The 13,133-nt window shown below is 44.7% G+C and overlaps 1 protein-coding gene across 17 annotated transcripts in view; it reads right to left on the bottom strand.

Moving 5' to 3' along the window:
• Nucleotides 1–13,133, bottom strand: part of KALRN (kalirin RhoGEF kinase) — a 503,525-nt gene that overhangs the window by 54,593 nt on the left and 435,799 nt on the right. For 15 of the 17 annotated variants that reach the window (XR_011152025.1, XM_069021109.1, XM_069021107.1 and 12 more), the window contains 2 exons: nucleotides 2,353–2,636; nucleotides 1,429–1,533 (listed from right to left, as the gene is read on the bottom strand). Coding sequence is in view for 16 of the 17 variants with exons in the window: in XM_069021109.1 (XP_068877210.1) it covers nucleotides 1,429–1,533; nucleotides 2,353–2,636 (389 nt within the window). In the remaining variant the exon portion in view is untranslated. Of the gene's footprint in view, nucleotides 1–1,428; nucleotides 1,534–2,352; nucleotides 2,637–10,924; nucleotides 12,248–13,133 lie in introns of those variants that run through there. The other 2 variants (XM_069021111.1, XM_069021123.1) reach the window with 2 other exon arrangements.

Genomic DNA, 13,133 nt, shown 5'->3' with positions numbered 1-13,133 from the left:
CAAGCATTGCTAATACGGTGCTCCTGTGCCAGGAAATCCAGGACCCTATGGGCTTCAGTTTTTTACCCCCATGACAAAGGTTGAATAGGGCAAGAAAAACAGAAGAAAAAAAAGAGTTTCAGATGCATCTTGCTCTATTTAATCTTCTGTTTTAGAGGTGGGTGAAGAAACAGGATGCTAAAACACTCTGTAAAGCTCAGACATCTGAAGCAGAAAACAGCTTAGTTCCACAACATTTATGCTGTCAGAAATGTATTCAAGAAATACTGAAATCACATGGCATGTTGGACACCAGAAACAGTGACCCGAGCTGCAGCAGTTTTGTTTTTCTTTAAAACAAAACACAAAATAAAACCATGTCCCCAAAATCAAAAAGCAAACTAAGCCCCAAACGTTTAGCTAAACGCCATGGGGAACAAGCCAGGAGCAATTGCTGTTGTGCTGGGCATGGATCCACCAGGGCTCTGCTCCGCCGACCTTTCGCCTCTGCCCCTTGCCAGACAGCCAGCAGCACACAGAGCACTCTGAGGGCAGGAGTCCACGGCTCCAGCTGCTTCCTTCTGCTCCTGCTGCCACCACAATGTCATAACATTTCCTGACAGATTAGCAGCAAGCCCCCGAATCCTTTACTCCATCACTCTGCTCCTTGAGTCCCAGAAATATTTACATCCTCCTCTCTCTGTATTTCCAAACTTCTGCCTGAACCTTCCCCAGGAACATTCTGGGTTGTTTTGGTTTTTCTTTCCTGACAATTTATTAATCTCCCCTATCCTTGCCTCTTTGCCTGCAGCAATTACAATCAGAGGACAGTGATACAGAAGTGGCAGTGCTAAAAACAGATGCCAGCAGGAAAGCAGGAAACTGCAGAACAGGAGGATGGTTTTCTACAAGGGAGATGACAGCACCAGGAAAGGGTGGGGGGACACATGCAGACAGGACTGGCTGTGAATGCAAACCACTGTCTCAGCCATATTCACAGGTTCTTACCCCGAGTCCAAGACAGGACTCTGCAAGCCACAGGGCCAACCACCACAGCAAACTCTGACTTCATGTCAGACAACTACCACCAGCAGCATGGTGCCACCAAACACCATTTCTACTGCTACAGACAGACACCAACAGCACTTTTCAAAGAGATGTAGAAAACACACATTATCGGTCTGCAGGGACTTTCTGATCACACACAGCACAGGCACACCATCGACCTGTCATGAGATGGGATGCCAGGGCTAAATTGCTTATCCAGCAAAATCCACTCGTTTGTAAATCCACTCGGAGAAAGGTATTAGATTATGATTTGCACATAGGAGACTCTTACAACCACAAGTCTAGGCCCTTGATACTAGAAAACCACTATGAAACCACTCTGATATAGCTATGTGAGAAATGCACTTAAACACAAAAATTATATAGTAGGGGAGGTCTTACCATCTCATCTTGGGTAGGATCATTGTCAAAAATCTTCATAGGAGGAGGAAGAGGTGTGTGAGACTCTTCATCTGGTTCATCTTCTCCCCAGCCTTTCTTGCTCTTCTGAAGAAAAGTTAAATATAATTAGAAACAGGGACAGCATTTTTTATCTTTTCAGCTCAGTATTTTGCTGGATGGAGGGAATTGCAGGTAATGGAAGAGAAGCAGTAAACACATAAGGTTTTTCTGCTTAATCCTGGTGCATCTTAAGGCTTACAGAAATACAGTTTATAGATCACTGGTCACTTATGCAGCTAAGGCAGCTACATCTGTGTGCTGACAGAATAGTAGTTTTTTCATTTAAGGAAGAACTGTTCAATGTACAATTTTAAAAATGTGTTTCTCTATTTATGTTCAGTTAGTATCTTCTGCATTTTTGGCATTAATTCCTCATTCACTTTATCAGGAAAGTGCCATTCTGGTGGAGAACATGCCTGCAGAAAAACTGCAGGTGTAACTATATAGCAGATTTAACAGAAACATGGCTATTTCTCTGAGTATTTTCCTTTATTAAGGAATTACACTGCCATTGTAGCATAAAGGTGATATGAAGCTCAGCAAAAAGTGGTAACAGCTGCTCAAGAATAACTTCCTTTCTTTCCCTGGCAGCTTTCTAATTGGCTATTAAAAAAACCTACTCAAAGGACAATAATATATGCAAACTGTGAAATGCTGTTCCCTATATATTCTACCGCTCTTTGGATGAAAAGCTGTTTGCAACAGAGCTTTAAACATTGCAATTTTATGTACCACAGGCTGTTCCCTCCAGACCCTAAGGGAACTGCATTTACTCAAGCATGACTCACACCCCACAGAGGAGAATATCCCAGATACACGGTCTGGTGTTTCCTGCAACGAACACTAACAAACACCAACACACACCTCATCTGCGCTGTCTCCTTGAGGAGTGGTTTCATCTCCAGTTTTTGGGGAGCCCAGGTCAAAGCTCTTCCTGCCATCTCGCACCTTCTTTTGTTTCTTGATGTGGCTCTCGGTCTTCCCACTGTTCAGGCGGCGCACGGGGCTGGTCAGCCATTTCTTCAGGGTGTTGGTTGAGCGCTTGGGGCCCGGAGAGCTCTGGATGGAGTTGAGGGATGGCTGGGGTTGTAAGTTGGCCACCGAGTCAGACTTGCCCCCGTTGTCATTGGAAGAGACTGAATATGCTTCTGCAAGAAAACGGCGCAGGTGAGAGCTCATTCCAGCACCCCTCTGCTCCCCAGGGCACGTCAGGCACTCGCAGCACTGAGCATGAGAACACAGCCTGCCTTGGGGAAAGGGTTTGTGACCTATGGACTTTATGCAAACTTTATTGCACAGCAGAGAGAGGAATATGCCCTGCAATGGGCATTTCCCACAATCTCACACACCTCTCTTATTTCCTACCACACTATCTGTCCTTATGAAAGATCACAGACGGTGAAGTTTTTTAAATGCAGGTTTTTATTCAGGTTTTTTTTATGGAAGCCTGATTTTCATGCTAAGTGCTGAATTTCTCAGCTTCCTCCCACAATTTCATTGTGAACTGCCAGGAAGAAAATAAGCACAAAAAGTAGATTACTACAGGAGACCTGACAGACACCAACACATTGTCAGGTTCCAAATCCATAATTGTTTCTCAGCTGGTTCCAGACCCCAATGAAATAATTTAGTTAGACTGATTATTAACATTTGAAGCACCTTAAAATTATCTCCTTTGCCTCTGAAAGCAATCTGTCAGAAGAGTTCACACATTCCCTAGAACTAAGCAACTGGAATAAACAATTACAAAAGACGACAAACTGTTCAAACCAAAGTAAACTCTTAATAAGACAGGCTTAAAACTAAAAAATAGTTTCATTATATGGAAGCAGGAGGTTCTGCTGAATGACATCCACCCTCAGTTACTGATACACATGTTCAGACTGGCACTTTAGAAAGGGCTGCAACCCTCCTTACTCCCCCCAAATGCAACAGACCAAAGATGTGCCAACGTCAGTAAGGCTTTAAAACCAAAACAAACAAGTTGCTCAAAGATTTCCCAGTTGCCCTTCAGGAACAAGTGACCTGCTTTCAACTTTCTGAAACCATGGCAAGGCAACTCCCTCCCCTCCCTATCAGGGACTGAGATGTTTAATCCCACACAGTTTAGGATGAAGATTTTCTTTTTTTTTTTTTACAAAATTCAGACACTGTTGCACTCCTGTAAGAAATATCTCAGGCTGTACATCAGAAAGGAGCCAGCTGATGTTATCAAACATTTTTACATTGTTATCACTGAATCTTTTATCTGTCCCAGCAGAAACCAAAAACCTAAGTTACAACACACATGAAAATAGACTGGTGCATCCAGATATTCTCAGTTCAGCAATAAATACAATTAGAGATGCTGGGTTGTACAGATGTTGAGCAAGAGCTACTCTCATAGAGAATCATTACCTGTATTGTTTTAGAAGCCAGCTCCTGATACCTGCATGAAGAAATCATATCCCCTCTGGGCACAGCTGCTGCTTGCAGCTCTCTGTGCACGGAGCAGAGATTGCATCCTGCCTTGTCTGCCAGCTTGCACAATGCAGACTATTAGAGTCAGAATATTTTATAGCCATACACAGCATCAGTCAGAAGTTGAACCAATAAATTATTACATACCTGAGGTCAAAAGTTAAATTTTAGAACATACAGGAATAATTTTAATAAGCTAGAGAAAAAGTCAAAAGTTCATTTTCCAGACAGGAAGAAAATCTCAATCATCTGCTTTTTGACAACAGGAGTGAGAGCAAGAGGAACTGGGAGGAGGACAGATTCCAGGTGGAGCTGATCCCAGTTGGAGCTGCTGGGGATTTTCTGGCATTCCTCTGTAAGGGCAAAGTAGCAGACTTATCTCCAAAAGGCCTGTGTTTAGCCAGCTCCTGCTGATGTTATATCATGTACATAAAGTAGTGCTAAATCAACGAGTGCAAGATAGTGTTTGTCAGGGGCCAGCTTATCTCCCACTCAATAGGCTTTGGATAGCTCTCCCTCGCAGGCTCCACGTGATGCTCTGCGAGTTTATCAGCGCGCCTTGCGTCAGCAAAATTCGGGGTTTCACGATGGTGGGTTTGATTTTCCAAGTGCCCTCGCTGCCCCTGGCAGCACTGAAAGCCCCTCAGGCAGTGGGGGAAGCTTGAAGGTTCCTGGCCTAGGGGCTTTGCTGAGAGGAGTGCCACCGCTGCTGCAGGAGGATTAACTTTGGGAATTACTGAAGCAAAGGGATATGGGCTGCAGTCAGAAGGAAAAACGCTGGAAGCAATGGCTCTGCGCAATGGCTCTGCGGGGCTGCCAATCCCAAGGATGATTTGGGGGAAGCTGCTGTATCATGGACTCACTGCCTTTGCTGGGGACTGGGCTTGGTGGGAGGTTGAGGAGAGCCAAGGATGAGCTGATCTCACCACATCTCAGCTGAGGTACAGAGAGTTTTTTACTACAGCTTGTAAGTAATGCAGTCCAACCCCCCACCTCCAGTCGACAGCACCTTGCCAATTTAACGTTTGGTAAGGGAAGGGAGCTGATAGAAGGCTAATGAAGCCTGAGACAACCCCAAGGGTTTGTTCCTGAGGTGGCAATCCTATCTCAGCCTGGTGGGCTTGAGGCAGGGCCAAATGCAGGAACCTCGATGGCTGTGAAGGGGCAGGGACCTCCCTTCCCAGCAGGATCAGGCCCTTGCATTGCTGCTTCCCTCTCCTTTCCCCAGCAGCACAGCTGCAGCTGGGGCATGGACAGACACACAGCACCTCTCCTGCCATGGCACTCTTTGCTCAGCTGTCCTGGGGAAGTGACGGTCAGTAATGCTGTCATTCCTAGGAAGGCAGCATGTGGGCAGAAACAGCCCCAGTCCCAAGCTGGCCCACAGCCCACCCTGCCTGTTTGCAATAATTTTGACACCCAGAGCCAGGAACCCCCTGCAGACTGAACATCAGGGTTTCAGAGCCATCACCCATGACAAAAGCCAACCCCCAGGTTTCCAGAGGGAGGCTGTTACACCGTCAAATGATCCCACCTGAAAAAGGCTCTGGATTTTCCTGCTCAAGGTCATGCCTTTGGTGATGAAAAAGGCTGTTTACCAAAGAGTTACTACATGTTGGTCATGCCATGCAACTGTCAGATATGAAGTCCCCTTCTTTCTCCTTGTTTGCTGAACTGCCCTGGCTCAGCACAGTAAGGCATCTGGGACAGAGCCCACGCTTTGCCTGGCCTATGCAGCCCAAGACTGGAAACATGGCTTTATCTTGCCTGGTAAGGCAGTCTCTGCTGGCTGGGCAATAGGCAGGGAGGTGGGAGAGAAAGGCTGGCATGAATCTCCCTGCTCCACAGACACCATGAGAGCCCTTTGATGGTAGGTGCTTATCTCTGCCCACACCCTACATTGGTACAAAGCACTCCCATCCCATCATCCCAATTCCCTCCGCTACCGAACACGCAGTATCAAAAAGCCACACTGAGAGTCCACACGCAATATTCATAACCTTTTCTTCTTTTCCAAAGGAACTGCAAATTTGGATACATTTGTGAGCAAGTCACATTTGCCTTTTGCCAACCCTGCTGAGAATGATTTCCTTTGCACATAAAGCAGGTCACATTGACATGGTTGCAGAGGAAGGACTGGAGCTCAAGGAAGAGCAGAGCTCACAAAATGAGAGAAAGAAACATGAAACACAAAAAAATCTGCCAGGAAAGATCTTGCAGACAACCTCCTCAGCCATGTGAGCTCCGCTTCTGCGGCACATATGGCTACAAACACATTAATCATGACACTCAATACTGGCCCAAGACCCAGACACCAGGTGGATCAAGTGGAAGAGGAGGACACATTACCATGCTCTTCTTGCAAAACACTAGCACATTTGTGTTTTTCAAATTGCATTAGTAGAGCTCTTTGGAAACACAGTTTGCTTAAGAAAAGCCAGAGAGCTTTTGGGAAAGATGCAGCAGCTGTCCCCACACTGCAGCGGGTCTGCCCTGAGGAGCTGTCCTCCCACCAATGTCCCAGGACACACATCTAAAAAAAGGTATTTGGTGAAGCAAAATGGGTGTAGGGAGATCAGCAGACTCATGTGGCTAGATTGATTTCCTAGCCAAACCACTCATTCAGACAGAAGAAATGATGGTTTCCAAAACACTCCTAAGAAAACCTCCAAGAAACCTCTGGCAAGAGGACTGTGAGAGATACTCAGCCAGACCAAAGGGCTTTAACATTCAGAGCTTTTGCACTGCTGCAGCCATGAAATGTTTGTTGTTGTTGGTCAAATGAACAGACATCTGTAAAAGCACAGCTCTTGTACTTGAAAAATAGAAGGTTCCAGTTCTGTGCAACCTTGGGTGAAAAGAAAAACAAAAATTTCTTAGACCTGGTTTTAGAGGCACAGTAATATTGTCATTTGAGTCAGTAGGAATTACTGTTGGAACATAAATGCAAGGCATTTTATTTTTACCTCCCTGTTCCCCAGAGCACACATGGGAGGGGAGGTTTGCCTGATCAGGCTCAGGCAGCACCAGACTCCTTTGCAGGACCTCAGATCTCTAACAGGGAAAGGAAAGGCTTCTCAGAGCAACTCCGAACAAAACATTACTCTTCTCTATTAGATACATAATAATGACAGGTCATAAAGGATAGGAAAGAAATATGTGTCCATAACCAGAAGATAATACAGAATATAGCTATGAAAACAGGAGACTAGAGCAGGGCACAGTCTTGCTTTAATGAGGTGAATCCTCTTCTGATTTATCTATGGCTCCATTTACATCCCAGAAAAACAGCCTGAGAGAAAAGGATTTTTCCACAGACGTCAAAAAAAATGAGCCAGAATGGGAACTCTGAAGTCCTAGTAGCATGTGCATTTAAATCAACAGGTTTTTTTTACAGAGATAATTCCACTTGTGAATGAAAGCCAATAATGGCAATCTGACTGATGGGCACATAAATCAGCTCTGCTGCACTCAACAGAGCCCATTTTCCACATTTAGTGGTTCCTGTAAAATAACACTTGTGACAAAGACAGAATTTAATCAGATGTGGGTAAAAGACTTGGTCTTTACTTGAGTAAATTTCCTAAAGAATGGGAATCTCCATCCCAAAACTTATTGGAAAGCAGGAATCATCTAGACTCATCCTGTGCACAAACAAAGCCTCTGTGTTAGTATTTCACACTAAACAAACAAGATCCATCTAAACCATCAAATGCACCCTCTCCTGCCCTTTTCAAGAGCACCTCCATGATCATCCAGGCTGCAGGTTCCAGGTCACAGTTCTCAGCCTCTTGAACCTTTATACTACCCCTTGGGAAATGCTGCTTTGAGAGCCCCCTTGGATCTGCTCAATGGATTCAGGACTAAAGCTCTACCTGATGGATGCAAACATGGCAGAATGAGGTATGAACACTGCTCCTTTGGTCTTTTCTGTGCTTTTGTATTAAATGTCCAAAACATGCTCAGTGAAACGTTTTTATTGGCACGAGTCAGAGTTACAAAACTTTGTGGCTGAAGCAGATGACAGTACCGATCCTGGTTTAAGTGTTGGAGCCCATTCTGCCTGTAAAACCTGGCATGGATTTTGTTTGGGAGGCAAGAACATTAGGACAATACAAAGTCACTTTACAGCTATTCCTCTAGTGAAAACACTAGGTTTTAACAACGCAAATAATGTATCCTACAACTTCTAATGTCAACAGATAAGTTGTCTCCTCAGACACTGCCTCTGAAACAGGCTCTGGGGAAGAATGTAAGTGAAAACAAGGAAATTTTCAGTGCCCATGTCAGACAAAGACAGAGGACAACTGGCTTGAAAAGCCCTTTAGATTAGAAGTACATTAAACTTTCGCAATGGAATTGCAAAACGTGCCCTGGAGACTTCCATGGCTCCCCATCTGCTCCCAGCTCCGCTCAGCCCCTCCACACGTGTCCAACCACAGACCTGCCCCGTGCTGCAGCTCGAGCTAAAAATGAGATGGGACCGTGTAGGAGAGGATTTCACACCAGAGGGTAAAGACACGTTCAAACGATGCCATTGATATCTAAATGCAAATTTTGTTCAGAGATTCAAATGCTCTCCCTAACTTTATAATCTCCTGGAAATGAGCAAATTGAAAACGTTCAACTGAATTTTCTGTTTGTGTCTTGGGAGAATCATTTCAAGCTTCAAGCTGGAAGTAACATCAAAAGGTACAAATCAATCTGGCAAGATTCTCACAACTCCATTTACATGGATGAAATTACCTCTGTCCAAACTCAAGAATAATGGTATGGAGTTAAATATTTTATAAAAAAGTTTCTAGTCCAATAGAGAAAGCAGCAGACATATTGGACAAAGTTTCTGATCACTGTAATGTAAAACCTCAAAATCTGACTTTCTGTTTCACTGCCAAGCATGCAAACATGACCAACTTCCAAAAAGAACAAGGGAAAAAAAGGACTAGAATCTAAATTAATCACACAACATTCAGAACACACTGTTTTGCTATTGAATAGCTGGCATTTCTTGGAAATATGAAAGAAGAGCTGCTTCGAGATAGGGAATGATCTCCAGAACTCCCTTTAACCACACTGCGAAGCAGGGGATGCTCCTGAGGGATTCTGCATATGGGTTTTGACTTTGGGAAACAGTCACAAATCTGTTGGCTTCAATATTCAGCTTTGTGATCATCACTTCCAGGTTGAAACCTAATGTGAGGAAAACAAGCACTGACCCAGCTGGGGTGAGTAAACACTGTCACTTGGAGCCACTCATTTTTGTGGCAGGCAGCAGCTTCACCTCCTGCTCTCGGCAGTCAAGGAGCTGTGCACACTCTGCCCAAGGGCGATGCAGAGTGGGACACACCCCGTAGGAGCCTCTCTCTTTCCATTAACTACAGAGGGAGTCCGAGGAAATCATACCCTCAGCTAAATTTAGTGATTGTGAATCCCCTTCCCACGTTTGAGTACGCTTCATACCAGGCCGATCTCGCAGCAGGGAATGATTAGCCGAAGTTAAGCATCTGTCAATTCACTTTAATGAGCAATAACTTGTGGCAACCTGCCATTAGCTTCAGTTGAATAGCTTTTATTTTTAGCTGGTGTTGCTCAGATGCAGCTTCCATCCAACATGTGCTGGGAAAGCTGACATCCCAAAGTAGTCTCCAGGTCTTCGTTGTGCCAGTCGGAGTGTCAGGGCTCAAGAGCTGTAGTTCCTGGAGGTCAGAGAAAAGTCACTGCAGTTCTGGGAAAGTTTCAAAGAGTGAGATAAAACCAAAAGCCTGGAGAAACAGGACAGAAGCGCATGGTCCCCAGAGACCTTGCAAGAAAAGTTACTGAAATCCTGAGAGCGTGCTGAATGAGTGAGCTGGGTCTCCAGGGAAAGAAACAGCACAAGGGGAAGGCACAGAGAGGGACAGCCTGCTGAAATAAAACATGACTTCAGTACTGTCCAAGAGTGCTTAGTGAGAGGAACAAATGCAGAAGTTCTCTATTGTATCTGCTGCTTCATGTGGATCTAAGCTTTTATCAGTGGTGACCGTATGGAGAGCAAGGGGAAAAGAGCAAGATGACTCCTCAAGTGAATATAGGGCAGGGTCTTGTTTCCTACAGATGAGCATTTAACTCAGGAGCTGCTGCACCTGAAAGCAGAACATCTCTTTGTGACTCTAAAGAGACCCTCAGGAAAGTGTTCAACTCATCCCCATAGCACCAAGCAGTTGAAGAGTAGCTGAAACACCTGCAGTCCCTCCCTCTGGGTGTACTGCTCTGAAATGGGTTTCCACAGAACAGCTTACAACTGTTATGGGTACATTAGAAGTACATTAAACTTTCGCAATGGAAACTTCACTGGTTGGAGGTTTGAGCCTTTTTGTCTCCATGTATCAGCCTAATTCATCCTGCTTCAGAGCCCCATCTGATCCCCCACATAAGCCGCTGTGATTTCACAACAAGAATAACAAGAGAACAAATATTCAGAGTGAATCCACCAACCTGTTGGTAAGATACTCCTAGACAGCTCCTATCCTGAAGTACTGAGACAGGAGTCAAGGCAAGCCAGTAACATACCTTCAAGGGAACCTTGAAGCAACAGCTTTTTAGAATAGGCTTTTCCTGAATAAAAGGGTGTGGAAAAGCTCAGAAATAAAGCAGTTGCTCCACACAGCAGAGCTGGAGGCCAGACGCAGTATCTGTGCAGACTTGATTTCATTGACCCATTCTCTTGCCTCGAGTTTGTGCCCAGCACATGTCCTGGCCCAGCCCCGAGCACAGTGACAGCAAGTCCAACATCTGCTGGGAGTGCCCATCGGAACAGCCTTCCCATAATGCCTCACAGCTGGGTGAGCAGACTGCTGAAGTCAAGAGGCACGCATTTCTTTAGCAAAGAAAGGAAATAAAAAGTCAAGACTAACAAGATCCAGAAAGGGCATGCTTTTTTTTTTTTTTTTGAACAAATCAACATTTATTTCAATGTAGTGAAACAACTCATTGAAGCACTTCTCTCAGTTCTACTTTACATTTTGTATTTACACTCTCCTCATTCTGTGACAAAAATAAAATAATCTCCGACCCTGAAGTTTCCAGAATAAGTGTCGCTAGCAGCAAAAATAACAAAGCCCCAAACACAAAGCAAAAATGCCCCCTGAAATATTTTGATAGGAGATTTTTGCATGTTCCATAAAAAAAGTTTTAACCCTGAACCTTTACGAAAAGCTGTATGGGATGACAAGGAGGAAAATGTCATGTTTGAAGCTGAACGAGAGCAGCATTTGCTGGCCTTTGCAAGTACACTGTTACTTTTAGCATAAGGAACGGTGAAATGCTTAGACACCCACATAGAAGCAGACTTTTTAACTTTGATCAAAGCAGTTCTGCTCTTCTGGGAGCGTAAGGGTACCCAGAGTCGGCAAATGCCATCTTTTATCCTGGATATTGGGCACAAAAACAAACTTTATTACACATGGTTTCCAAGCAGCTGTTAGTAAAACACAAGCCTTATTCTTTTGTGAAGTGTCAAGGGTCAGCTTCATTCAGCAGCTTCCAAATTGAGCTACTGTAAGAATTTTGAAGTAATTCTCAGTTAAATGACATCATTGCTAAGGTCAACTCTGCCTTACACTTGAAGCCAGCAACCTCTATGACAAGGTGGACCACTCTGCTAAATGGGGGGAGAGGAGGGAAGACAATGATATTTGAATATCATATTTAAGTCTCCCTATCTCAAAGCCAACTGTGGCTATGTACACAAACAATTCTCCATGGAAACAACAGAAGAGTATCAGTGACAAACTTGGAATTGGAAAAATAAAAAAAAAGCAAGAACAGAACCCAAAGCTTTTTGAGATAGGAAGAAAAACTGCATGTTGAGAAAGAAGGGATTGGTCATTAAACTTTCCAGGCACACAGAGGGCTCGGAAAGCACAGAAAACAAGCAGAACAAACAAACACAACTGTGTGCATCTTAGCGTCAGCTTCTTTTGCCAAATGCAGTAGCTTCCAACATTCAGCAGCTGTCTCTTGCTTTCTAGTGCTGTGGAGTTCTCTTTGGTACTTGGAGGCTGTGAGGAGCTCCGGGCAAAGAGAAAGTCTTTGTCCATTTACCAACCAATTCCAAAGGCGCTGATCTTGAATAACTTTACTAAGCAAGAGTGACACAGATGTCTAGGAAAGGGGACTTTTCTCTTAGTAAAGTTGTGGTAGGTGCAGTGGAAACCCAAGGCAATCTACATGCTTGTCAATTTGTGCCTAGGTAAGAACAGAGTCCTCCATGAACGTCTCTCATTTGTTCACTCTTAAATTATTCAGGCTCTGACAGCCCCTGAAAAGAAAAGAACGGAATAAGGATAAGTTGCAAAAGTGGTGCAGGGCAGGAGCGGACACCACGTAACCACCAAGAACAACGAGGTTGGGGTGTTTGACGACAGACACACTGCAGCTGCAGCCTCCAGGGCTGGTGCCCAAAGCAGCTTTCTCCACGCCCTCGTCCTCCAGAAATAGCAGCAGAAAATACAAGCTCACAGCAAAGGTACTGGCTGGGATGAATTAAAAGAAGTAATGAATGAAGTCAATGCAAACAGCGGTTTGGAAATAAAACACACAGATAAGAATTACTGGTGCTTGTGATGCTTTGCTCTTTGAACACAGCACAGGGAAATGGCTAAGCAGCTCAGGGACTTTTAACTGCACACTCAAGACTATCAGTTAGGCTTGTGGGAAGCTTTAATTCATTCAGCTTAAGTAGCAAAAGCAGAACACCACTTGCTGTCCCATATAACAGGCTCACGCGATCTGCATCTTGGTTTCTCGTTTGACAGCTCGGCAGGGAGCAGCTCTGTGAGGAAGCTTCCCCGTGATGCCAGTCAACAAGTTTATCAAATTTCAGGTGACAAAGTCACTACTACACTCTATCTGCGTCAGCAAGAAAGATGGACAGGAACTTGAAGTCTTAGGGACCATCTGCTACATGGGAACAGGAGAACTCTCTGCAGCACCCTGCCGAGGTCTCAGCCTTCTGAAGCTGTGCCAGTGCCTTGACCCGGACACCAGCCTTCCCAGTGAGGCTAGTCCTAAGAAACTGATTGATTGTGACTTCTGAAGGGCCACACAGAGCCACCCACAGCTTTTATGGTGCCAACATCATTGCTCCTTACCAGCAGCCTCCTTATGGAAAAAAAAATCTACATCCAGCTTTGCAGAGACATGGA

The sequence above is a fragment of the Aphelocoma coerulescens genome, chromosome 7, assembly GCF_041296385.1.
Source record: "Aphelocoma coerulescens isolate FSJ_1873_10779 chromosome 7, UR_Acoe_1.0, whole genome shotgun sequence".
Lineage (NCBI taxonomy): Eukaryota > Metazoa > Chordata > Aves > Passeriformes > Corvidae > Aphelocoma > Aphelocoma coerulescens.
This window is presented reverse-complemented; position numbering and strand designations above follow the sequence as displayed.